The 26,881-nt window shown below is 50.0% G+C and overlaps 1 protein-coding gene across 16 annotated transcripts in view; it reads left to right on the forward strand.

Annotated features, from left to right (window-relative positions):
* Positions 1-26,881, forward strand: part of NCOR2 (nuclear receptor corepressor 2) — a 226,524-nt gene that overhangs the window by 70,767 nt on the left and 128,876 nt on the right. For all 16 annotated transcript variants that reach the window (XM_056504273.1, XM_056504279.1, XM_056504275.1 and 13 more), the window contains exons 3-4: positions 10,991-11,118; positions 19,837-20,011. In XM_056504273.1, coding sequence (XP_056360248.1) covers positions 10,991-11,118; positions 19,837-20,011 — 303 coding nt within the window. The remainder of the gene's footprint in view (positions 1-10,990; positions 11,119-19,836; positions 20,012-26,881) is intronic.

The following is a 26,881-nucleotide window of genomic DNA, read 5'->3' on the forward strand; positions in this document are numbered from 1 at the left end:
GATCCAGCCTCTCCTTTCTGTGCTGTCTCACTCATGCCTGTGTTTGCTCATCCTGGATGGGTGAATGCTTTCAGTTTAAGCCCTTAACGGAAGAAACTCTTCTTAGTGGAACAGCTTTAGTCAGCTCAGGCTGCTTAAAGGAATCTTATTAGGTTCTGGAGTATGGCTCACACTTCCAAGGGTCTTTGGAGCTGCTGCTTGGTGGATCACAGTGAGGTGGAAGGTGCCTGAAACACAAATCAGAGAGGATACCTTGTCTGGGGGTTATATTTGGCAGTGACAGCTACTGAATGTTCAAATTCAGCCTGTGCTGGTTTTAGTGTTCGACTTGAGAGCTTGGAAACCCATGAAATGCAAGTGAAGGGCTGAAATTCCCTCTTTTGCCCTCTTTGCCTGGTTTCAGCAGAGTGGCACAGGGAGCAGAGCTGGAGATTGGAAAGGCTTTGAAATAGAAACGTTAAGGAGGGCGCGGGACGAGCTCTTGGCTGCGTTTGCTGGCTCAGCCACATGGCTCAGGGCCTGCGTGCTGCTGCACAAAGAGCCTTTTCATCCTGCCTCTGAGACACGCTGACCTGCTTCGATTTATGGGGCTTTGCTTCAGTGTGAGCGTGTTTGTTTGAGGGCTGGAACATAACCAGGAGCATTTGTTCAAAAAGAAAATCCCGGTTTTCTTTTTATGAGAAACTTGAGCAGGAGGAGGATGCGACCAGGTGAGCACGATGTGCAGTTGTTGCAAGACTGTGGCTCAAAAGCAAACCAAGGATCTCAAACTGCAGTGTGAAGACTGGTTTTAAAAGAGTGTGAATGGCCCCTGTCCTTGGGATGCTGAGCTCTTGTCTCTTGCAAAATCCCAATGCTTCCTCTTAGTGCTACAAGAGCAGGATGAGCAGAGCAGGGCAGTTGTTGGGCTGGAGCTGGGGGTTTCTGCAGCCTGCAGTGAACACTGGTTTTGTTCTGTTGTATTAATGTTGGAAGAAGTTGCTGGCATTCACTTCTAGGAGCTATTTTTACAGATACATGTAATCACCTCAAGTTATGTGATACCTTATGTGTCTGGATGCAGGAGAGGTCCAAGCTGAGATTTTTTTTTGGATGGAAAGCCAGAATGGTCCTGTGGGCAGAAGCATGGCAGCCCCACAGAAACACACCTTGGCTGTGCCGGGAGGGCAGGCAGTGTTTGTGGGAGCGTGTCCCTGCATGATCTGCTCTCAGCTGTTCACAAACACGTGTCTCCTGCTCGGCGGCGCCGTGAGCTGGAGCCTGGCCATGGCTCTGGGCTGAGCTGATCTCTGGTGGGATTGCTTGGGAGAGGAGAGCCCAGCTCCTTTGAAGTTGCTGTGCTGTTTAATATTAAAAGTCAGCGGTATTTGCTTGCATGTCTTGGCCAGGTCAGTTTTGTCATGGGGTGTGTTTGCACAGTGAGGGCTTGTTTGGAAGAAACCAAGAGAGGCCAAAACCAACCCGACACTAACATGTCTTGCATCTAATTAAATTTTGGTTGTGGTTTGTTGCGTTCCAAGGCATCCTTTCCTGAGAGCTGGGAATTCGTCAGCTCAGGGATCCTTATCCTGGTGGTGGAAACGCCCTGGGTCACCTCCTGGGCGCGTGTGCAGGGCTGAGCACAGCAGGGCTGCAAATGCTATTATAATATAAATAAATAATCACAGCCCAACTGTGACGGTCGCACCCAGGGAAATGCGGCGCGGCAGGAATGCTGAGCTCAGAAATGAGCCGTGACATTATTTTAGGCTTGGAGACACTTTATGAAAAGTGATTTAAAGGATTGCAGCTGTTTGATTTCACAGATGAGGCAAGTGAGAGGGGATGTTGTGAAGGGGCAGGAGGCAGTGGAAGCAGGCTGAGGGATTTTTCTTCTCCCATCACATAAAGCTCAAGGGAATATCCAACAAAATGGGAGGAAAAAAGAGTGTATTTCAAGTAAACAAACAGAAATATGCTTTGTACATATGGGTACCTCCTCCCAGCAGCATGTTCCACGAGCTGCTGCTGAGTTTGGAGCTGGCAGAGAAGATCCAGTACTGGTTGAGTGAGGATGTTTGCTGTCTGGTTTCACTCTTGGTTGCCAGCTTTGGGCAGGGCTGTGAACCCGTGGGTCTGACCCAGACTGAGCTGTCTCCGATGGCTGACGCAGCAAACGGGCTCTCCCACAGGGTAAGCAACATACTCAGTGTCTTCCTCCTCTTCCTCCCCACTGAGAGATACCTGGTCCCAACAGCTGTTGGGAAGGCTGGGTGTGATGTGAAAATGGTGCAGAATTGTATAATGACCTGGATTTAATTCTGCCTTAGTAGACAGCGACTTGCAAAAAGCTTTGACAAGTCAACATGCTTTTAATGGGAAGAAGGAAGCTTAGTGAAAAGGTTCTGGTTTGTTTGACTTTGTTGAGGTAAAACTAAAATCTCCAATAATCAGCAGTTTCTTCTTAAGGGCACGGAGTGATTCTTGGCCAAAGTGCAGGGAAAACATTTCTGTTTTCCATATTCATTAGCTGTAATGTTGGGGTGCGCAGTCGACTTCTGTCATGTTCAGCTTGGAAACAGAGGAATTGTTTGAATGCTCCGTGACCTTTAGCTAAAGGTGAAAAAACACATTACTTACGCTCTTAACCTTCTAATGTGTCCAAAGTTCATGCTCTCTCAGAGGAAACTTTCGCATGAAGGATATTCATTTTCAGGCAACCTGCAGATATTTTCTGTAAACAGATCAATTTTCCTGTGTAGTGCACGTCCCCCTTTCTTTTTAAAACCTCTTCATGATCAATATTCCCTGGGAGCAGGAGGGTTCCCCTCTTTTCCTCCTGTGTGAATCCAGTTTCTTGCTGTGCCCTCCTTTCTGGCCTTCCTGCTCCTGTTAGTGCCCTGACATTTCAGAGCAGGGATGGTGTGGCTTTGGATGCAGGCTGTGCTTTCCAGGAGGATGGTGTCAGGTGCTGGAGATGCTGGGGGTCAGGGCACACAAGGTGTCCTCAAGCTGCAGCCTCTGTGACAAAACAGCTTCTGCTTTTGGGGTGCTTTAAATGTTTTATGTGCTAGAGATGCTAAACAGGATTAGGGATTGGTAGGAGTGGGGTGTGTACACATTTATATGAAATTGGTGCTCAATCATCACTTGAATTCCCCTTTGTGAGTGTTTTCCCTCCCTACTAAACAAGAAGCTCATTTTGCCTCCTTCCTGCTGTTTGCCCCCTTTCCCTGCACAGAGTTTCATCTGGGATGGAAAGCTGAGCTTAAGCCCAGCTTTGAGACCATTGTGCCTTCCCGTGCCACCTCTCCTGCCTGGGAGCAGCTCAGTAGCTCCTTCATTAACTCCCCATTTGCAAACCAGCCCTCGTGCAGGAGCGTCCCGGCCCCATGGCTCGTTTGCTTTGGCCCATGATAAATAACTTCCTTGTCTGTGTGAACCAGAGACAAGAGCTTGGTGCAAACTTGCGTGTTGATTTGGTGTCCAAGCCAAAGGGTGGCCTGGGGGGAATGGAGTGCCTTCCCTGCCCAGGCTCCTCCTCCCAGCAGTTGGAGCAGGGTGAGTTGAGTCCAGTGTCCTGCTGTGGAAGGTGCAGGCTCCAGGGATGCTCCTCTCCTCTCCGTGGTGACATGATCGGTGTGGCACAGCAGCACCAGGTAAGCCTGCTCAGGGGCACTGTGCTCTGCTGCTGTCTTGGGTTTCCTTGGAGTAGTTATTCACACTTTTGTCTCCTTGGGAGTAAAATGTGTCAGTGATCCAGTGGAACAGAAGAGTTTATGGTGCCCCACCTCCGAGCACAAAGAGCAACCTCCTGCTACCAGCTGAGCGAGGGACATCCTGGATTCTGCCTGCTGGGCTCCAGCTCATGTTTTGAGGAATGACCTGAAAATAAGAGACACACCTTGGAAATACTGACTGTGATTGGGTCTGCCACGAGAACTCAGCACCATCTCTCTCCAGAAGGTTTCCAGTGACAGATTGCATTAGCTCTGAGCGGCTCAGCGGTGGATTTCGGAAAATTGGCTTTCTGCTCTGGGACTGGGACAGCATGGAGGTGAAAGAACAGGACACCTAATTCCCTGCCCTAGGGTCTCCCTCCCATTGCTGGGAAGAAGTTGGCTTACAGCAGTTTGTATTTAAATCTTGTTTTCCCTAGGATACAGCCTTTATCCAAAACAGTTCTTCTGCTTTAAGCTACAGTAAACTTCTGTGGTTGCTCCCTAATCTTCCTTTTGGACATGATTTGATGCAGAAGGTGATGCTTTGCTTTTGGTTGATCTCAAGATTGTAAATCCAAAGGGGAAGAAAGAACTTTCACTGCTTATGTGGTTTGGCAAAGCCACTTTTGGAGCCTTTTCCTGTGCTTCAGGCCTGACTCTGATTGTGCTGCCCCACCAGCCCCTGGAGGCACCTTCTGCAGGACTGGGGATGGTTGCTGGTTGTCATTGTCACTGAGCAAGTGAAGGATTTGCTGTGGAGGTGTAAGGAGGAGTAGGTGATGTGGAAAATTAAAAGGGTCCTACATGGACCTGCAGATAGGTTGTGGGTGTTGCATGGGAGCAGGTGTGCTAGGAGGTGGTGGGGGCCTGTGCTGCAGAAGAGATGTGATGGTGAGCTAAATCACCTGGTGCCTTTTTAGAGTAGGAAGTTTGGGTTTGTGTGAAGGGAGCTGCTCACCCTGGCTGGGCATTTGTGGTTCAGGAAGCACAGCAGCAGGCGTGGGGGCTGGAGGAAGGACAAACGGGTCATTCCCGACTCAAAGGCGCCTGGATGCGACTGGGACAAAAGTCTTGTGATGGAGAGAGGCTGAAAAGCAGCACTGTAGTGGATGTGCTGCTGCTCTGTGGGCACCTCTGGCTGGCTCCAGCACCCAGCACCAGTCAGATGACCGGGAAGCCACAACAGCTGCGAGCTGTCCTCACCGAGACGTGACTGCTCTATGAATGGCACATTCAGCCAGGGCAGCCGAGCACTGCTGACAGCCCTGCTCTGCTGGGGAGAGGCCTTGGAGAAGGGTGCAGTGCTGTGCAGCTGGTACAGATGCTGTCAGTGCTGGCAGCATCAGGGATGGCAGCAGGAATCAGCACCTTCCAACACGGGGCCACGCGCAGTGTGGTCACCTCCTAAAACAAAAGGCCAAGTCAGCAGATGAGAGAGCATTCTGAGAGATGGATGGCAGTGAGACTGTCCCAGAACAATAAGGGTGTTTGTCTTTTCAGCACATCTTGCATCCCTGTAGGCAAGATAAAAATGCATGTATTCAGCCAGGTTTTTATTACTGACCTTATCTTCAATGGGGGAGCTGATTATGGAGGAGTTATTGTTTGGTTTCTGTTGCTGATATTTTTTTTCTTAAATCTGCACTGAGCTCCTCACAGGGTTTTGGGGAGGAAGTTGGGCAGACAGCATTGTGCTTGTGGACAACCTGTCTGGGTCAATAATCACCTTCTTTGCACTTCAGAGGAGGTTTTCAGCAGCAGAGGATGGTTCCTCTGGGCTGGGGAGGCTGAGCATGGTGGGTTCTGTGCCACGCTGGTCCCCTCACAGCCTGAGCTGTGTCTGGACCTTATGCAGTGACAGCTCTGCTACCACCCTGGTTCCTCCCAAACCTTTCCCCTTCCTCTTACCTTTGAGAATTGGCTTTGGTAAAAATTACTTTCTTCAGTAATGCTAAAAGTGCATTTCTCGGTCTGATGAGCAAATGCTGTGCTGCCAGTGCCAAGGGGTATCCAGGCACCAGAGAACTTTTCCTTTTATTGCTAAAATAGGTCACACTCACTGCTGGCAGAAAGAGATGTTAGGCAACTTCTTTTTCCAAAGTCGAGGATGTGCAGATCAGGGATGGGTGACATCCCCTATCTCTGACAAAGCCACCAGAGTGGTGCCTGTGCTGCTTTGTCCACCCCACAAATTAATTGCTGGATGGTCTGAGGCCCTGGCATGTTCCAAGCTGGGATTTGCTGTTCCATGCTGGCTGTGTGGTTCTGGGGGTGCAGGAAGCTCAGCAAGCCCTGTGCTTCCCCGGGATGGGGTGGCTTTGCTAGCCAAGCCTGTGTGGTCATGTCTTGGACACCACGTTTTCCATGTGGACATGTCAAATGTCCAGCTGTGGCTCTGCGTGCCACCAGTGCCACAGTCTGGGGGCACCAGCCCTGTGCCATCAGCCATCACTTCCCCTGTGGTTAGCAGCTCCCAGAGCAGCACGCGAGCTGCTCGCAGGCAGCAGGGACAGACCAGGCATCCTTTGTGAGATGAGATAAGGGCCAGTTCATGAGAAGTGGAATAAATGGGGACGTTTTGGCATTGTTTTTTCTCACTATTTGTACCACACTGCTGTTAATTGGCCTCAGTGAGGTTCCAGCAGAAGCAGCACATTGTTAGGAAATAAACATTATCTGCAATACAGCACTGGGTGAGCTAAGGAGCAGCCCTAATCCATGGCGGAGGTGGCGAGGAGCCGGCGTGTGCTCCTGCAGGAGCGTCCGCAGTGCCCAGGCCAGTTTGTCAGCCTGAGAGGTGACAGGGCAGCGGCTGTGTCACCCTGAGCTCCGCAGTGCAGCGCTGCCGTGATTCGGGGCTCAGCTGGCGGATGTGGTGCCTGACCCCGGCTGCTCTCGGCGTCACGGCACAGCCGGCACCCGTGGCTTGTGAGCAGAGCTCTGACACCGACACCCGGCGGGAGCTCCCGGCTGTTCTCTCGGTGTCACGGCACAGCCGGCACCCGTGGTCTGTGAGCAGAGCTGGCTTACACCGAAACCTGGCGGGGAGCTCCCGGCTGCTCTCGGTGTCACGGCACAACCAGCGCCTGTGGTTTGTGAGCAGAGCTCTGACACCAACACCCGGCGGCAGCTCCCGGCTGCTCTCGGTCGAGGCCGTGGTAAGAGCTGAGGACGGGTCTCAGGCTTTGGGCTGCTGAGCTGTGCTGCAGGTTCTGCTCTGGCTGCGCTCTGGGTCTCCGTGGGTTTGCTCCAGAGCTGTTTTCCAAGGAGCCAGGAGCGCTGGGTGTTTGCTCTTGTTTTTCTGCTGGTGGGAGGAAGAGAGGAGGAGCAGTTTGCCTTTCTGTTGCAAGACCAGCTCCAGGCTTCCTTTCTGCAGGCCTCCTGTCTCTGAGGTCTCCTCCTCAGAGGCTGATTCTTGGAGCTGTGGAAGGCATCTGGATGGAGCAGCCCGTGTCTGTGTGGATGTGCAGGGTCAGAGCTGCTCTTGGCTGTGGGTGCCACTGTCCCACAGCTGTCCAGCATCGCTCCCAGGCCTCCCCTTCCTCCTCCTGGTTGGAGACCAGGCAGCAACAGCCAGCAGCTGCAGCAGGGCAAGGAGAAATGAAACACAGCAGCAAGTGCACGTGTCCAAAACAGAAAGCAAGGGAGGCAGAACGGCTGCACTGCTGCCTGCAGTTGTTGGCTTGGTGTGGGGGTTGCCCTCAGGTTGGGAACAGCACTGAAGAGTTTGCTGGAGACTTTATGGTAGGTAAGGCAGCAGGTTGGAAGCTTTAAAATAATTTTAAAAGCTGGAGGTGGTGAGGAAGCTTCTTCCTTTCTCATTCTGTTGGGCTTTGTGTGTCACCAAGAGCTTTTCTGTAGTACTGTGTTCAGGAGCCTGGCTTTAAACAATTTTATTAGCAAATCTAAATGAGCCTGGTAGACTCAGGTTATTGGGGGAGAAGGATTTGTTCTTTGCACTCCCAAATCAAGAGATAACACAGAAGCCTTGAGACTCAGGGTGCTTTCCCAGGCTCTCCCTCCCAGCACCCACACAGGAGCAGCAGGGATGTGTCCAGCCTTCCTGGTGGGCACAAAGGATGCTTTTAGTCCCTTAGGCTGTGCCTAAGTACCTCTTCAGTCTTCTGCATGGAGTGTGTTTTAATGAGGCCACTTTGGGGTCTTCAGCATTTCATTTACCTGAAGATCTCCCTGGTGCTGCCCTGCTCTGCTGGGATGGGTTGTGGTGGTGCTGTGGCACCCTTGGTGTCTGCCTGGCCTTGGCAATGCTGCTAGTGCTGGTCTCCTCCCCCCAGATCTGACTATCCATGGTCTTTCTGCTTCCTTGATTTCTGTCATGACAGTAACTGAATTCATTAAATCTGCAAAGCTTCCCAAAGTAAATCCATGTGGGAGCACCTGAACCACAAGGAACAGCAGGAGAGTTGGTGTAAAAGGAGGAAAATCCTTACAGGAGGCAGTTGGAGATGTGAAAGGTCTGGAGAGGGTGCTCTGGCAAATCAGCAGATTTGTGGGGAGGGAGGAAGGTTTGCAGAAGGCAGGAAGAGATGCAGAGAGAGGGAGAGGAGGAGCAAAAAAGAATTCAGCAAAACCCAGCAAAACAATGAAGAGGAAAAGGAGCAACACGTATTTTGGGGCTGTAGGGTTCTTTAGTTGTTTTATTTCAGGTGTCTTGGAGTTACCATGAGCAGGTGCTAGAAATTTGAGGTCAGGATGAGGGCTACATCACACCTGTGTGATTCAGTGGTGGGGAATTCAGGTGGCACCCACTGGGTGCTGCTCCTGTGTCTGTGTGGAAGGGGCAGTGGTGCCTCCCAGCAGGTGTTTTCAAACCTCTGCTAGAGAAAATTGAGGCCTCTTGTGAATCATGGAATCATTTAGATTGGAAAATACCCATAGAATCATCCAGTCCAGCCATGAGCCCAGCACTGCCAAGTCCACCAGGCAGCTCATAAACCTTTCTGGTGTTTGCATTTGAAAAACACTGTCACAGCTCACAGTGCAATTTACTGGAGTAACCTGAGCAATTAATCCACCTACATCCTGCCAGGGCTTCCAAGGTGCCTCTTAACAGTTCTTCACAAGGCACAGAAATTTGTCCATTTTAATCCTCCTCACTAATTTTTAGGTTTTGTTTTCTCCTTGTAAAACCCACTGTGGATGTAAGCAAGGTCAGAGTCCCTCCAGGCCATGCCAGCAGGTTCTGAGCTCCACCAGCCATTTTCTGGTGGGGTTAGAGGAGGCAAAAGCTCAGCTGAGTGTGGGTAGGGGAAAAAGGAAAAACAGATGGTTCCTGGGACATGCAAGAGCCTTTTTTTTTTTTTTTTTTTTCTCAAGTGCACAGCCTTTGAGCCTCCCAGACAGGTAATTCTTGTTTGTACACCCACAGAAAGTGACAGTCCTGGTTTTGGGCCTGTTGGTGTGTCTTCCCAGACACAATGTGTTTGTTTTGTAGGTGGATGTCAGGAGCTTCATCACTCTTCTATTTAAATATTTATTTTTAATTTCAAACCAGGACAAGTGTGAACGTGGGGAAGCTTGTTTGTAGGCAGGGATTCTGCTTTGGCTGGTCTGGAAGAGCTGATGGGCTCCCTCCTTTCAGGTGTCTGTGTTTGTCCCATCTGTGGTTGGAGTGGTGGCACATTCTGTCTTGGCATCCTGCATCCTCCCCAGACACCTGGATTTACAGCCCTGTGAGGATAAGTGGACACTGTCCAAGGCATGCCCTTCTCAATGTCACAAGAGCTGTCTGCAGACACCCCTTGTGCCAGAGGCTGAGCTCTGGGCTGGCTGAGCCTCTTGTTCTGCTGTTTCCCAACACTGATCAGGGCACAGAAGGGGCAGCACCACACTGTTGCCTGGTAGTGGGGAGAAATAAACCTGATTCCAGAAACTGGCACAGCTTTCTAGGTGCAAGAAGTGGTGGCCCATGGGACACCACGATTCCCCTCCCTCCTCCCTTTGATATTTTTATTTTCAGCTTTTGTGCAAGAGGGGTTGGATGTGATCAACTTTTCTTGGCTGTCCCAGGCCGAATGTTTATAATCTCTGATTTTCTTCCTGACTCTCCAGAAAAACTCATTTTACTCTCTGATGGTCAAACATGGCATTGATACTCCCTTCTACTCCTCAGCATGACATCCACTGCTAAGCTGCTCTTTTCACTTCCAGCTTGGGAGAGGGGATCTCCAGGCTCAGGCTGTTGCTGTTGAAGCTCCCAAACCCTTTCTTTGCCATGCACCTTGCTGGGGCAATTCCCCACCTTCCCTAGGGCTGGAGCATGTTGATATTCACTACATCAGATCAAATAATTCCTGTTACAGCTGTTGGGGCTAAGACCCCCCTGCCCACCTCAGCTGCATGCATGTGTATCTTATTTATTTATTGATTTATTTTTTTTCTGTAGACCCTGAAATTCCTTTCTTCTTTTTGAGGAAGTTAAAGCTTTCTTGTTACAGTTGGGAGCTGTTCAAAATTAGACTCCCAGGTGGAATTGGTTCTTCTAAGGTAAATGTGTGTCAGTGTTACCAGGGTTATTCTGTGACAGGGTTTTCTGTGCCATTGCTGAAGGTCTTAGTTAATTAGATGATTAGTCTGCTGGTCAAGTATCTATCTGCAAATAAAAAATAGCAGTTGAATGTGGCTGCCTAAAATACTGCTGCTGGAATCAGTCTGTGGCACAGAGCAGGAGGGCTTCTTATTTAATTAAAATCAGGAACATACTGTACTGTACTCTCCAAGGGTCAAGGAACAAAAGGGACGTACACATAATAAGTAGCAAACTGTCCTTTCAAACCCCTTGAGCTCAGCCCAGGGGAGCTGTGTTTAAAGGAACATTTTCAAGATAACATTTGTGATTTTTCTTTTGTCCTTCCCCCCTCCCCTTTCTTTCTTTCTTCATGCTGCTGTGTGGACTATTGAAGCTGAAAGTATCCTGTGACTTAATTTTGTTCTTACCTGTTCTTACTCTTGGATTCACAATTGTCATCAGGACTGCTTGGATGCTAAAAACTCATGTGTGGGTGCTCAGTGGCTGGGTTGGGCTTGCTGGGGTCCTTTCCTAGGAGCCAGCCCCAGGAAAAGGCTGGAGGGTGATTGAACAAGGGGCTGAGCTACCATTCCAGTGCAGTGTGGGACTGGGAGTTACTGGGAACTTTCTGGAGAGGGCAAAGCACTCAGCTCTGCGACCCAGTGCTTCAAAGGAAGAATACCAACATGGGTTTTTTGAGTTGTTCTGTGCTCCCTTGAGAGTTGCAGCGGGCTGACAAGTGCTGTGTTTGTTCCTGCAGGACGTGGCACTGCTGGACTACCAGCATCATTCCAGGGATTTCGCGTCCCACCTGGCGCCGGGGTCGATCATGCAGCCGCAGCGGCGGCGGCCGTCCCTGCTCTCCGAGTTCCAGCCGGGCAACGAAAGGTACTGCCTGGATTTTGGGGTGGGAGCAGGGCTGGGAGGGCCCCCTGGGCAGTGGGATGCTGGTTTTGGGTACTGACCGTGCTCAGGCTCAGCCCCAGTTCAGATTCCTTCTGCTAATCAAGGGCACCTTTGCCTTCTGGTTTCTTACCTTTAACTGTCGTGCGCTTTAAAGGAGTCTTAAAACAACAAACAACAAAATAAAAAACCACCCCCTCACTTGTGTTCCTCAGGTTGCTGGGGCTGGTTGTGTTGGTTTTTTCACCATAGGAAACGAAGCTGTGTGGTTGGGTTTGGTCTGTGGCTCCCGGGCTGCAGGGAGGAGTGAGAAGAGCTCATTTCCTCCCCCATCTCCGCTTCCTCTGCTGCTGCTCTTCCTCCCCCCTTTCATTGTTTTTGTTTCTCTTTGTGCATTCCCCTCACAACTTTCTCTGAGCTGCTTTTTTTTCTCCTGTCTGCTCCCTCTCCCTGTGTCCCTGTTTCCTGTCCTAGCCTCAGGGGAGGTGCCAGAGTTTTTAGGTGCAAGTCAGGCGAGTGCTGTGGCTGGGAGTGCTGTGCATGCTTTAACCACAGGAGCTGATCTGTTTCAGGGACATCACTCTCACTCTCTGTTTCAATGCAATGCTCTGCTCTCTCTCACAGTTTCTCTTCTGCATTTGATGTTAAGTGGTTTGGGAAAAAAGCTGACCTGGAAGTGAAATAGCCTTGCTACAGTAGATAAACACAAAACAATTCTTTTAGTGCTTATTACTTAGGCTAAGAACAAAACCACTGCAGAGTCAGAGATGAGTCTGTTTCTCTAAAATCATTATTGTTAGGGAAGAGGAGGAAGAACTCAGGGTGCAGGATGCATAATAAATGTAGAGAGGATCCTCTTTTTTCTAGTAGGTTGGGTTCAGCTTGGTGCTCAGCAGAAACAAACCCATGAGAATTTGGAGCCAAAAAGCTTCCAAAATTCCCTTTGCATCTGGATGTGCCCTTCTGGGTTATGCCTGTGGCACCTGCACATACAGAGGGTCATGCCACTTTTAATAACCCATAATTTATTGCAGCATGCTTCACTGCCTTGCCTCACTTTGATTTCTCAGTGCTTTGATTTCTTAGCACAGAGTAACACTGTTAAGTTGGAATTGGGTCAAATTTAGCTAAATTTGGGGGAGATGGGTAAAGAGGACTCAGTAAGATGCTCCTGCCTGTTTTTGTTTTTCACACTACTGATGGTTTGCAAAATGGAGAAGCAATTCTGCTCTCCAGTAATAAGCTGTTTAAAAAAATGAATCTTGGTTTTTCTGTATCACTAAATAATAAAGCCCAACTGCAAACCTTGGTGTCTGCTGTACCACATGCCTGGTCTGGTGTGGTCACCCAGGCATCTGCCTTTGGCTTACAAATGTTTCAAAGTCACCAAACTTATTTTTATGTTGAAGTCACGTGAATGTGGGTAAATGTTAATCAAAGTTCTCAGGGGATGTTGCACATCCACATGCTTACCATGGTACCTCATTTTCAACCTGAATGGTGATGTTTTGGCATGCTATAAAAAGAAACTCTTTTAATAACTTACATTTCATCCCATTTCCCCTTAACATCAAAAAAAATAGTACTTTTGCAAAAATTATACTATATAGTAAAGCTAAAAATACTGCTTCAGTTCAGTTGACATCTTGTGTCAGAATGCTGGGGCATAGACCCATTGAACATTTTTGGGGGCATGCAGAAAGGGGTGGGGGGTTCTTTGAAAAAGTAGTAAAGAAAGAAATTTTCAATCCAATGTAATTAGTTACTGATTTGGATTGGGTACCATTGGGGAGGTGTTAGTCTGGTTTTCAAAGCCAGCTGCTGTTTATCTTTAAGCTCTACATTTAAAAATCCATTCTCTGGTGCTCTGCTGGTTCACCTTTGTGGTGTGAGGAGCTGCTGTAACAGTGTTGTGAGAGGAACCCTTTGGGTGGTGGTGGTGGCCAAGACCCTGGAGCAGGTTGGGCTGGTCATTGGTGCCCTCCCAAAAAACAGCTGTGGCTTTTCGTGGTGCAGAGCAGAGCCTGGATGAGGGAGGGTGGTGATGGCTGCAGCTGAGTCCCCTTGGCAGGCTCAGAGCCTTGGCTTTGTTCCTGGGCTGGATTGATGGTTTGGAGCAGAGGCAGCTGGCTCTCGGCATGAGGGGCTGGGAGGAGGGAGCCCAAGGCAAACAGCATCCACAACACTGCACAGGGGTGAGCAGAGGGAAGCACAGGGCTGTGCTGGGTCTGAAAGAAGACCCTTGCTGTGGTTCCCTGCCTGAGAGCCCAGCTGGCACTCAGGGATGGTGGGCATGTGACAATCCTCCCCTTTGAAGCAGGTGTCACACAGGGGAGCCCTTCCAATCCCCCCTGCCTCGGGAGTGCAGAGGAATCGGCCTGTCTGCCCTTGCTTATGGAGGCTGAGGAGCTTCCAGGATCACTCTGCTCCTTCAGGACATCAGCTTGCAAGTCTGGTGCAGGTGGGGTGTGGCAGCACTGGAGATGCAGCTCTGTGTGCATTCCCACATGGGCAGCCCTGCCCTGCCCTCAGCCAGGGCACTGCAGAGTGCTGCAGCCCTCGGGCCATCCCTCCCAGCTCCTCTGAGCCCACCTGCCTGCTGAGTGCTGCTGTTTGCCTTCCTGTCCTGGAAACCACAGGGATTCACTGGGTGTGCTGGTTTTGGGGTGTTTTCCCCTATTTTGGCGTTACCTTCACTGGACAGTTCTCTGAAACCTCTGCAGGCTGTCTTTGCACATGGTATTGGAGGCTTGAAATCCCACAGAAACCATTTGGGCTTGTTGGATGATCTTCCTGCAGCTGTGCATGTTTGCAGTCTCTCCTGGCTGCAGTTCTGCTGTAGCCACCAGGCTGGTGGTTAGTTGTGATTCAGTGGAAAGGGAACAAGAGGTGAAGTGTTTCACCATGGGCACAGTGTTTTAAGGATGAATCAAGTGTTGTTGGCAAAAAGGTGTGGAGTGGTAACTTGCTGGGAGGAATGGAATGCTGGGATGGTTCTGCATTTTGGGGCTTCCTGAGCAAGAAGCTTGTTGGGAAGTTGCAGTCTGCCCTTCTCCACATACGTCAGAATCAAGAGTTGTCATCACCCCTCGGTGGTTGGGCAAAGATCTGAACTCCCTGTGCAGCAATTCTGGCTGGGAGAAGGAAGGAAAACCTGAACCACTCTGAATCTCTTGCTGTAGGGAAAATTGGCTCTGCCTGTCTTTGCAGGGATGTGCTGCTTTCCATGATGGTTTTTTTGGTAGCAGGCTTTTTCTTGGAAGGATCCACAGACTTCCCCTTAGCTTGTTCAGTTGGCTGTGCCAACTGGTCTGCAGGAGTGAAGAGAAGTATTTCAGGATCTGCTGTTGGTACAAGTCGTACCATGAATACTTGCAGTGGAATGTCCTGGCAAGGTGACAAGGATTAGGGCTTTTTTCCCTATTCTATATATATTTTGGTCCTCAAAAGAAGTGAGAAAAACTGGGTTGAGTGTTAAATGGCAAGTGCCAGAGGGTGAGGGATCTGAAAAATCAAGGAACTGGATTTTTCTAACTTTTCATACGTGTTAGGATTTTAGAGCAAGGTTTCATATTAATGCAGGAATGCTGGGGTGGATACTTCTCTCTACTTCTCTGGCAGAAAATGTGGCTGCAAATAAATGGAATGTGTGTTAACACAGTATATTCCACCTTTATCCAGAATAAGATGAGTCACTATTTTCATAGAAGATTATTTTCCCAGTTCAGAAGACCACACTTCTCTTTTGGAGCCATTCTGCTTAGCAGGCACAGAAGAGTTTGCCCAGTGTGGGTCTGCAGGGTGACATTGAGGATACACTGAGCAGCTGCTGTGTTTGTGCAGCCATCTGAGATGGTGCAGTGTGGCACATGGAGAGCAGGCCAGATCACTGTGCCTCTTGCTGGGGTGAATCCTGCTGGCCCAGGAGCCAGGCAGGGCTGGGGATGGAGCTGGGAATCACACACAGCCCTGAGTCTTCATCTGTGCTGGGCCAAATGGCACCAGCTGCTCCCAAGGTAACAGCATGACCAATTTGGTTTTATTTATGGTTTTTAATTAAGTTTCCATTTTTAAAGGTGATCCTTTTCTCAGGAGTGAGCGGTGGTGTGGCTGAAATCCCCACAACCATATATCTGTGTCTTTCATACTGGAAATGATGTACCAGGAGCTGTGGTTTTGTTTTTTTTTTTCTTCCTCATAATTGAATGTAGGAAAACAACATCTGGAGAGAACAGGTGCTGGTGTGGAGGCACTTGGGGACAAGCCTTACCTTGCAAGCTCTGGTGTGGGCTGCCTGGCATGGACATGGATGGACATGGAGGATGGCCAGGAGCATGGGATGTGTCTGAAGCCATTGATTCAGGAGAGTTCCAGCACCCAGGACTGCCAAGAGGGCTTTACTGGCAGGCTGCAGTTGAGAATGCCTGGAGAAAGCATGTGGGGGAGCTTGTGGAGAGAGGCAAATATTCCTTTTCTTCCTCTAGAGTGAGGCAGTGCTATTGTGTTAAAGCTTCTGCTGGTCCTGTCCATGAATAATTCAGGCTCTGTGTATGGGGATCTTCAATATGCAAGCTTTAAATAAAGCATCTGCTCTTATCTAAATTGCAGTTGGCTTGGAAGAAGGTGGCTGAGGGGCTGCTCCCTGCCCTGGCGGGGGAACGCACAGCCCATGTGGCTGCTTGGTCAGAGCTCCTGAGCACCTGGGACTCCTTCAGCTGGGCCACATGGTGAGCTGAGCACCCTGCCCGGGGCTGTCCCACACCTTTGGCTTGGGAAGACTCAGTCCTGCTGCAGGCAGGCTCTGCTGAGGGTGTGGGAGCAGCTCCCTCTTCCCGCCCAGACATGCAGCTCTTCCCGTCAAGTCATGGTGGTTTATCTCCCTCTCCACCTACATGACAAAGGGAATATACCAGCTGGTCCTGGACATGTTTTTGTAGGTGTCTGGTGGCAGCTTTGCTCCTCCAAAGCTTCCAGTTCCTCTCTTTAACAGGTCCCAATTTGCCCAGTCTCACACTCTGGCTCTCATTAGTGTAAAGGGGTTGTTGAAACCTCTGACAAATCTTAGCGTTGGCTGTAAATAATTCACTTCAGCACCAGTGATTTTCTATATTGCTGTCTCTCAAAACATTTTATTGTCTGCCTGTACCTGTGGGGGTTGAATACTCTTTTTAGAACTTATTTTTGGAGACAATTTCCCACCAAACCACCTTAGCTGGAGGAAATAAACAACCTCAGCAGCTCAGTCGTTTGTCTTGGTTCTGCTTCCAGGAGACACTGAGAATCAGTTTTCCAGCCTGGTTATGTTGTTTGGCCCCATGGGGTAGGGAACAGAATTTGCAGATGGGAGCAACTCTTAAAGTGTGCTCTTGCTGGGAATTTGGTGAGAGCTGGCTCAGAGTAATTTCCAGTGTTTTGAGCCCTTGGTGCAGGAGGCTTTAGGAAGTGGAGCTGGGCTTGCTGGATGTTGCAGAATAGCCATCAACCCTCCTGCAGCCACGCTCTGCTGCTCAGCTGAGGGAGAAGTGGGAAGGTCTGAAGAGCAGGGGAGGGATGTGCTGCTCTGGGTTATTGGGGAGAGAGAGTCTTTGGCCTCCTGAAAAGTTTGTACTTGCCCAGGAAAGTACAAGATCCCTCATGGCAAGATCTTATCATGATTGCTCTTACAAGTCCCAGCCAAGGTCAGCTCAGGATATCTCATTTGATCCTCTCTCCCCTGCTCTCAGCTTAATGACTGGACTCGGTGATTTTTAGAGGTCTTATCCAACCTTAAGGATTCTTTGATTCCTTGATACCCAGCTACCAGACAATCTGTGTTTTCAGCCCATCTTGTACACTTGCTGTAGGATTTTATCTGCTCTTGCCTTCCTTACACTCTCTGTGAGTCTGCTGAGGAATCAGCCCCAGTGAATGAGTAACTCTGCAGCTGGGAGGGTGCAGTTAGTTTGTCAGATTGGTAATAAACCAAAGGTCTCCTCTTGGGTTATCTTGGTCTTCTGGACCTGGACCTACCCTGAGCAGAGCTGTGTGGGGGTGGTTGGAAGTTGGGCAAACCCTGGGCACCCAGCCTTGTGTGTCAGCACATCTCAGGCTGCTCTGCTTCTCTGCAGTATTCAGTGTCTGTGGTGAAGGACTCAGGTGAAGACCAACCTGTCCCACTTCATAATTAATGCTGGCATTTGCTTTGCTTCATTTAATTATGCACAACTCACAAGCAATTAAGAACACTCTTCCCTTTCAGCAAAGTAGGAATCTCTGGAATAAACCAGATGGGTGGGAACTATTTGGAAAAGAGCAGCAAACCCCAAACTCGGTGTAACGGGAGTGTTTTTCAGGCAGAGTCATTTTTGCACTGACAGCAGCGTCCTTGCTGTATAAAAGTCTGCTGCAAAGAGCTTGCTGCAGGTGTGGATGTGAAGAGTGAAAGGTGTGAAGGCTTCCAGCAAAATAACCATTTGTGTTTGCAGCCAGGACAGGCTGAGCGGGTTGTGTTGGGCAAAGTAATCTCGGGAGCGGCTGGAAATTCCAGTGGATAAAGTTAATAGCTGTTCCAGTGGATGTGGAAATGGAAATAAAATAGCACCTTATAACATTGCAGCTGCTTTCCCTGGCGTGGCCCCTGCCTTGCTGTGAGTAACTGCCTTTGTAAAGCTCTTATCTGCAGAATCCAAGGTTTTTTCTGAGTGGAGCAGTTGTGTCGAGTTCCCGACAACTGCAGAGGTCTTGGAGCCCTCCTTTGTCAATTAGCAGCTTCTTGGTAATATGGCCTTAAAAAGGGGGAAGAAGTGAAAATAAATACATCTGATTTTTAATTGCCTCAGTAGAGCAGGGCCTTGGGTGTTGGAATATTTTAGCACCTGCCCAGCTCAACAGTTGCTTTATTGTTCCTGGGTTTTACAGCAGAGCCTGAAATGCCAGTGTGCAGCTGTGGGCAGGCAGGGATTGTGGGAAGGGCTGGGACCAGGCAGCAGGAAACCTGAGAGGTGCCAGGAGAGATTTTTGGGCTTGCTGAGAGAAGTTGAGGCTCATTCAGCATGGAAGTGTTTGCAGGTGAAGCGAGCTGTGCTTCAGTGCCAGGGTTCAGGGCTGTTCAGCCCTGTGAGCTGCACAGTCTGTCTGGGGTGTTAGAGCACCAGAGGCAGTGCTGGAGCCTCCCCACTCCTCTGTCCCCTTTGTGCTGGGGAGGAGGAAGAGGATGAGCCACATTCTGTTTGTGTGTGTCAGCAGCAAAGCTGCTGCCTGATCCCAGTGCCAAACCCACAGCAGCAGAGCTTGGCATGCATGTGCTTTGTGCCTGCTGTTGATGTTTAATTAAAAAATAACCCCCCAGTTTTATCTTGATTCCCTGGAGCTGGGTTAAGGTGGCCATGCTGCTGCAGGGGAGGGCATAGGGCAGTGCTCAGGGTGGATTCCTACGAAATCCTCTCCCTGGATGTGCTCCAGAGCCATTATAGCTGCTGGCTTCAGGGCTGGATCCTTCCTTTTTTGCCATCTTCTCTGAGGTTTTTAATATCAGCAGTTGCAGTTTGTGGGTGGGAGGCAAACAATGCAGAGACCCCCTGTCTCCTGTGCTTGCTCTTGACAAAACACATCCTCTTTCTCCCTCCCCTTCCAGCAGCTCCAAAGGCTGTTAAGTTTGTTAGTGTTTAGTAACTGGGGAGGACACACTCAGGAGAATTGCAATAATTTTGTTTAAGGGTAAAAGAAAAAAACTCAATGTTTTTTCACAAGTTTTGATTCTCCTGTGCTTCATTTTATTTATTTTAAGAGACACTTCTGCCTGAAGTGTTAAAAACACACCCTTGGAGCTGCTGCAGCAGAGCTGATCCTAGGGCATAGTAAAAGGTTTAATGTATTTTTGTAGGATCCCTTTACGATTCCCACTAGAGAATCCTGCTAAGGAAAACAGAAGTACAAAAAAATTTGAACATTTGTTTAAAAAAAGCAAAACCAAGCCCACTCTCCAGGTATTACCAACTGCATGATATTTAACAGGTAAAAGATGTTTGAGCTCAGTGTGACTCGGTGCAGTTGCTGTCACTGGATAATGTGCCTTTACAGGCTGCCAGGTCTGTGTCAGAGATGTGCAGATACATGTGGCTGGTTCTTTCCTCCCCCAGCCTGGAAAAATAAATCCCTACTGTCTAGCCACGGAGGAGTAGGCATTTTTTTTCCCCAACATATAATCTTTGGTATTCCTATAGAAGATGCTAAATATAAACACTAGGGCAAGTACCTTTGACTAAGTAAGGCAAACATGGCAGAAGGAGGCTCTGCCTGGTCATGGAGGATTTATGGGGTAGATTTGAGGATTTTCCAAGCTTTGCCTTTTTCTGAGCAGCCCAACCCATGTGTCATGGCAGGGAAGGCTCAGCCCTGCAGCCTCTCTCTCTTTGTCCTGGTGTAGGACAGGCACCCACTGCACTGGTGGGACAGGGGGTGACAGCAGGGCTTTGCAGGTGACACAGATGGAGGGGGACAGCAGGGTGGCCCCTTGGGCTCACAGGGTGGTGGTGGTCCTGCTTCAGCAGCCAAGCTATGGGGCTGTGCCTTTGGGTGTTTGAGGGCAGGGCCACCTGGAAAATTGAGCCCTGTCCTCCTCCAGTGGTTTGCAGCTGTGGAGTGGGGGAGAGCAGAGGTAGTTTCTTTTCTAAACTCCTGTCCCTTTGTAGTTTCCTTTCTCAACTCCTGTCCCTTTGTCCCCAGATCTCAGGAGCTGCACCTGAGAGCCGAGGGCCATTCCTATCTCTCTGAGCTGGCCAAGCCATCGGACTTGGAGTTCATAGAGACCAAGAGGCCACGCCTGGAGCTGCTGCAGGAGCCCCTGCTGAGGCACTCGCCCCTCCTGAGCCAGCAGGGGGGCACGGAGGAGCTCTCCAAGGTAAGGGCTGATGGCCTGGGCCACAGCTGGCTGTGGGGTCTGCATCTTGGGCTTGTGTACAGCTGCCTTGGAGGCTCTGAATTCATTCCCAATGCATCAAGCAGTGCTGGGATGATTTTCCCTGAGGTGGGGTGAGCACTTTGTGGGAACAGCAGCATATCAGCTCTCCCCATAACTGTTACAGTCATTGGCTGTTTTTACTGGGCTGTTAGATGCACCAGAACAATTTGGAAGCTCCTGTAGGCTGAATTAAGGATGGTCATGTCTGGCTTTTCTGGATACTCTGCCTTGATTTGATTTTTATTTGATGCTTCTCATTTATCACATCTCTTTATTTAATATTGGTGTTTGAAGGGCTGGAATAGGTTTCTGGTGGTTCTTTAATATAATCTTCCCCAGGAAAGCCTCCCTTGTCCCAGTCTCATTTAACAAAGCAAATCATTTACTTACAATTGTCCCCTCTGCACATGGAATAAATGTAGCAAAGAGAAATCCCTTGCCTGTGTGCCTGTTTGGATTTACTTTCATCTTCTCTTGGGGCAGATTGTATTTGATTTTACCTCCAGTTTGGGCATGCTCCTGGTTGGCAGGAAGGTCCTGCTGGATAAATGTGCTGGGGGCTCTGATGCTGGTGCTGAGGGTTGGTGCAGCTGCAGGCTGGGATGGGAATTGCCCTCAGCCCTTTCAGAAGTGAAAGGAAATTTGCATCCATACCCAGGAAGATGGGGATGGTTTGCTTTATCCCTGTGGGAGCTGACTTAAATAACACAAGGACAAGAGAGCTCTTCCTTGGGAATGCTGGGATATTCAGACATTTCTTATCTGTCAGTACTGGTGGGCTTTACCTGGGATCCCTCTGACCTCTCTTTAATGAGAAGGATACTTAACTCTGGAGTAGTTCAGATGCCAAGGGAGGCCTGAAGCATCCTCAGGGCATGTTGGTTGGGTGGCTGATGGAAAAAATGCACTGTTGTCCACAAAACAAAAAATAACCCTCTCCAAAGGTATGAGGAAACCAGGGTGACTTTTCTGTCTTCACATTATTCCCACCAGCAGTTCTGTCCCACCTCTCACCAGAAAACCATGGATGGTCTCAACTATTTGTTTCTAATAGGCATAGCTGTTCTTGAGGAATTAGTTCATCAGTTTAGGGTCTGCATTTGCTTCTTGCTCTGTGACACGTTTCAGAGAAGTACATGCATTTTATAGGCCTTAAAACATTATTAATGAAAGAGAGAGAGAGAGCTGAGATGCAATTCAGCAAGACAAGATTATGCTTTTAGTGGAGCCATTTGTAATTTTAGAGTCTGGGAGGAAGAAGAAAATGTGATGTCCCTGACTGGTGAGAGCCTGGGTGGAGCTGGGATTAGTTGCTCTGAACTAGCAGGGGCTGCTTCTAGAATGGGTTTGATGGAGCAAAGATGGAGATGCTTGTGGAATGGGTTTGATGGAGCTCAGTGCAAGACTGGATGATCTCAGTGCTGTTCAGGTGGCTGGGAGCAGAAGGTGGGTCTGGGACACAGCTGTATCAGCCTTTGCAGCTTGGGAAATTGGGTTAATAGCAGTTTTTTTGGCTTAGTTCTGAGCAGTTGTACTCAGACTGGTCTATAAACTGCTGATGGACATGAAAGTTGTGGAGAAGCTCCTGAAGCCAATGTGTGCATTGCTCTGAGCCTCAGCATGTTGGAGAAGCTGCTCTGGCTGGGTCCAGGGGAAATGCAAAGAGCTGAGGCTGCCTTTGGGCACAGCTCTGGGCTCTGGCAGGTCTGGGCTTGGACACAGGTAGAGCCTCCTCTTGCACCCACAGCTGAACTCAGCACCCAGGACAGATGATAAAGACCTTCCTGGGAGTGTCTGTGTGTCCCAGAGCAGCGGCACACACACTGGCAGGACTGTCCCAGTGACCAGAGCTGCAGAGATATTTGCTGTTCAGTCTGTGCTGCTGACTCAGTGTCTGAGGAAGTCGCTCAATACTTTATCTAGGGCAGCTCTGCCAGCAGGGTGAGATGCACCACGTGAGCCAGTATTGCCAAACACACTGCTGGTTCTTTAGCCAGAGTATCCCAGGAGTTGTTCACTTACCCCTTACCCCATTCCTCACTGTTGCAGTCACTGTGTGGGGAGGAGCTCAGTTTTCTCACTGGGCTGATAGTGCTAGGACTGGTTTTCATGGTGATTTTGCAGATTGAGCTCGTTTTTGCACAGTAAGAGCTCCACAAAGCCCTCAATAAAAAGGGAAGGGGTTTGGTTACACACTCTGGGCGCCAGCCTGGCTGTCCCAGGGGATGTCACTGGAATGGATGTTGCTCTCAGGCAGTGGGTACGTCCTGGTCTCTCCTGGTTTCACAGCAGCTGTTGAGCTGAGATGCAGAATCAGGTCTGTGATGGGATATAAGTTTAGCACATCCCTGATAACCATTGATAAGTGGATTTACAAACCTTCAGCCCAGGGGAGAGTAGTCAGCAGTGCTATTCCTGCATATTTCCAAGCCTTTGTTTAGAGCCATAATCTATGCTCTGAACACAGAAAAACTGATGGGGCAGCTGCAGGTAACAGGCTTCAGAGTTTTTCCTCCCCTGAAGAGAAATGGATTTCTCTTGCCTTTGGTTCCTCATCTACCTCTGCCAAACAGGAGGAGAGCTGGGCCCCTCAAACCCAGTTCAGTATCACTGCAGCCTCACTCCAAGCAAGGCTGCAGGGAGAAGCTCTTGGATCAGTGCATTTTCCCTGGAGGAAGCAGACACACTTTTGGGCAGCGTGCCTTTCAAAAGCAGCAGCTTTGAGCTGAATCTCATTTGGACAAGTAAAAGATACTACCTTTCCTTATGAACCTCACATGGCTCATTTCCTCAAACACAGGTGTTTCTTCTCAAGCCAGAGGCAGTAGGTTGTTTCTTGCCTGCTTTACCCCTCTTCAGCACCTTTTTCCCTGCTGTTGTTGGTGATGTGGTCCTGGGCTCCTGCTGTTGGATGTGGCCTGGAGGGCTGAGCTCAGTCTGCTGGGGAGAAATGAAACTTCCCAGTGCCCTCTGTGCCAGCTGGGGCTGATGCTTTCCCCCAGGAAGGTATTGCCTTTATCTGGCTGACAATAACCAGAACAACTCAAGCAGGGCTGTTTTTGCAGTCACTGCAAGCCTGGATGTGGGATTCACTGGGAAAGCTGCTATGATGTGGCTTTCCAGGTGTGTTCTTGGCAGAGAGGCAGGAGCTGGTTCCCAGGACCCTCAGTGGCTTCTGCTTTCTTTCCAGTAAAGTCACAGCTGTCCCTCATGTTAGAGCAGCCAGGAGGAAAGCAGACAGCCCCAGAGCAGGCTGATGCTGTGCACGATCCCTGTCCCTGCACACACGTGCACAGCTGGTGCTGCCCATGATCCTGCCTCACAGGGATGGTGAGCATGGCACATCTGGTCAGTCAGAGCCTGCTCTCTGCTCTCCAGAGCTGGAGCTTCATCCTGCCTCTCCCCTTCTATCTCTTCTTATTCCTGTTATGCTTTTACTGTTCTTCTCCCCATTTTCAAGACTGCTCTCCCACCACGTCCGTGGTTTGCTGCTCCTTCCTCTAGGATGTGAGTCAGTTGTGATCTGCTCTGAGTCCCCTTGCAAGGGCTGGCTGCACTTAGAGTGGCCTATTGCTCTGACAGGAATTCACTGACAGGGAGCCATGTAATCCCACGGGAATGGGGCTGGGTGGAGGCTTAGGAAACCTGAACCTTGCTGCCATCTGCCCTGGCAGGCTGCTGGTCACCGGGTAAGTCTCTTCCCCTTTCTCTATCTCAGATTTCCCCATCTGTACAAGGGACAATGCCACTTCCCTCTTTTGTAAAATAATTAACAACTGTGGATGGAAAAAGGCAATTAAGAAGCCATGTGTTGTTAAGACTTGGACTGCGCTTTACATTGTGCAAAGGTTTTAATTTCTTCCCTTTCTGCGTGAGCATTTTTTTTGTTGTGTTACAGACTGAAAAATGGAATAAGAAAAGTGGGGGGGGGGGGTAGTCTTGGAAAAGACAGCACTAAGGTCAGGAAATAGGTATGGCAAAACAGAAATTAGGGCAGAGGTTATTTTGCTTTCATGCATATCAATGTAGCTTTAAAAGCAATTAATTGAAAAAGGAGGAATTAACACATTTGAAATGCCTTTTTAATGATGCATTGAAGCCAGCAGCGTCCATGCCAAATTTCACACTGGCTGCCCGTTCCAGAGCCCAATTTCCAATGAACTCCTGGAAGAGAGGCTGTGGGATGGAACAGGCTCTTGGCCAGCCTGCTAACTCCTGCCCTGGCTGCAGGCTGGCAGGGCACCCGGCACAGCAGAAAGGCCTTTCGGGAGCTCTGTGCCTCCTCTCTGCACTCAGTGCCTTGCACTGCTGGCCCCTGGTAGCTGCTCCATCCCTGGACAAGCACACCAGGGGAGAGGTCCCTGGCAGCAGGGTTTGCCCTGGTATGGGATGGAGGAGCAGCACCACAGCTCCCAGCACAGATAGCTGGGCTGCCTGGTAAATCCCCAGTTGCGTTTCTGCTCCGTGCCTTTGTTATGGGAACATTGATCTGTTGCTGGGATTAACCTCTCAGAGTTTCCAGTGGGTTGGTCTCGCAGTTATTAATGAAACTGGCTGGAACTTGTGTTGACCTTGGCAGAGGCCCCAGTTGGCTTGGAGGTAACTGGCAAAAGCATAATCTCTAATTGAGTAATCCGGGGCTGGGGGAAGGGAGCAGCTTTGAAGCGGGAGAGCCGGGCTGCGTGGGAGTGGAGGGCTCAGCCCGGGGAACGAGCAGGCACAGCCAGGCAGCAGCTCGGATCCGGCACCCCAGGCTCCCTCCTGCAGAGCCCAGCCCGGAATTGCAGCGCCTCCCGGTGATTTATGGCTGTGGAACAATAGCTCAGAGGGCTGGAGGATGGAGCAGCTGCGAGCGCGGCCGTCCCTGCTGTGTGTCCTCCCTTCGCCTCGCACTGTGCAGCAGGGAGCACTCCGGGCTCTCCCTTCCCCACGGGAGCCAAAGAGCTCTGGGCTTGTTTCTTGGGCTTTTGGGGATTGTCTGCAAGGGGCAACGAGAGACAACACAAGTCTGGTTTTCCCAGCTGTGGGACAGGGATGCTGACATCTGGTGGGGAGGGGCTGGCTGCCAGCACGCCCTGCAGGACACCAGGCACGGGCATCCTGTGGGGCTGTGGTGGCACCGACGGACAGGGGACACAAAATGCTGCCAGCACTCCATCCCAGTTACCCAGAGCCCAAGGGAGATGCAGAGACCTGTGCCAGCTTGACCAGCCCTGTGGGAAATGAAGTTCCTCAGACATTGTGCCATGAAAAGATCTGCTTGTCCTGAGAACTGAGGGGTGCTCCATGCAAAGCCTGCACAAAGTGCTTTGTGGCCTCCCCACCTCTCCTTGGAGGACTGGACTTCTGTGGAAGCAGCTCTAACCTCAGATCTGAGCAGTGCAATGAAACAATTTTAGCGGGTACAAACACACCTACGTCTTTCCTGCTTTTGTCCTCCTTCCCCTGCAGAGAAGAGCAGTTTTTGTTAACTCTCCCAGTGAGGCTGACCCATCAGGAGTGGCCTGGGGCTGTCCCGAGGATCCTCCTGTGATGTGTTTGACACTCGCCCATCTGCCTGTGCTTGCTCACTCTGTGCCTGATAAAAATCTGGTTGCAAAAAAAAACGATTTGGTGAGGTGGGGAATTTACGTTAGGGGAGCAATGATTCAAAGCTATTTCTGGGAAGATGAGGGACGTGTTGGCATTCTCTGTCATTCCAAACATATTTAAAAGCTGAAATATTTGCGTTGTTCACGTTGCCACAGCACAAACACTTCTGGCTGGGTTTCCCCCCCTGCTTTCCTCCCTGCTCTGAAGATAATTTCCAAATCACGGGAGGATGGGATGAGTGTCAGTGTGTCAGCCCCTGCTCAGCTCCACGTGAACACCCTTGGGAGCTTGTCCTTGTGGTGTGCAAGCAGAGTGGCTCTCCTGGCATGGCACTCCATTGCATTGCCCACTGTGCCAGGATGGCTGCAGGGGATGGTCAGCAGCCCGTGCCCTGCACCAGTGTGGACAGGAATCCAAGGGAACAGCCTGAGGAGTGGTGGATGAGGAATCTCCTCCATACCATTTTTTTGCTGGTTTCATTTGAGAAACAGATGCTTTTGGGCGTTGCATAGTCCTTGTGAGATGTTTGGCTCTTCCATCTGGACCTGGGCTGAGGGGCGAAGGAAAGGAGCACCATGATTGCAAGACAACCTGGTTTTATTCCATTTCTCAGCTGAAGTTCCTGTGGCCAAAGAACTGAACTATGGTCTGAGATACTCAGGTATGGCAGGAAAAGCCCTCAGGGGCTGAAGAAACATTCCAGAGGCACGATGTAAAAACCTTTGACCCTTCCCTGAGCTGCCTGCAGCCCAGCTCTCCCCTGCCCTGTCTGCTCCAGCCTGCAGTGATCCTCAAGCCACAGACAGCAGGGCCAAGGCTCAGAGCAGCTGGAAACCAACAGGAGAACTGATGCTGCCTCAAGCACGGGTTGTTTCACACTTCTTCAGCTCCTTTGTGGTGATGGACATCCAAAACAACCTTTTAAATTGCCTTTCAAGCCACAGCCTGGCAAAGGAAGGTGTGATAAGGCTGACTGCTTCTCAGGAACCTGCTTCATCATTTGCATAATTGGACTTTTCTGTTCCACTCAGTCAATAGGCTCACACAGTGCAGCATCTCACCTGATCTGCTGGAGGGAAAGAAAGTCCCCTGACTTTGTGTGCCTCACCCCTGTAATTGGCAGAAATATTTCTGGCTCTGTGCTTGCAGCAGGCAGTGTGCTGAGCTGGGTGTGCTGTGTGTGTTCATGGAGACTTTTCTCCATCTCTGAAGTGTTTG

Source organism: Oenanthe melanoleuca, chromosome 15 (assembly GCF_029582105.1).
Source record: "Oenanthe melanoleuca isolate GR-GAL-2019-014 chromosome 15, OMel1.0, whole genome shotgun sequence".
Lineage (NCBI taxonomy): Eukaryota > Metazoa > Chordata > Aves > Passeriformes > Muscicapidae > Oenanthe > Oenanthe melanoleuca.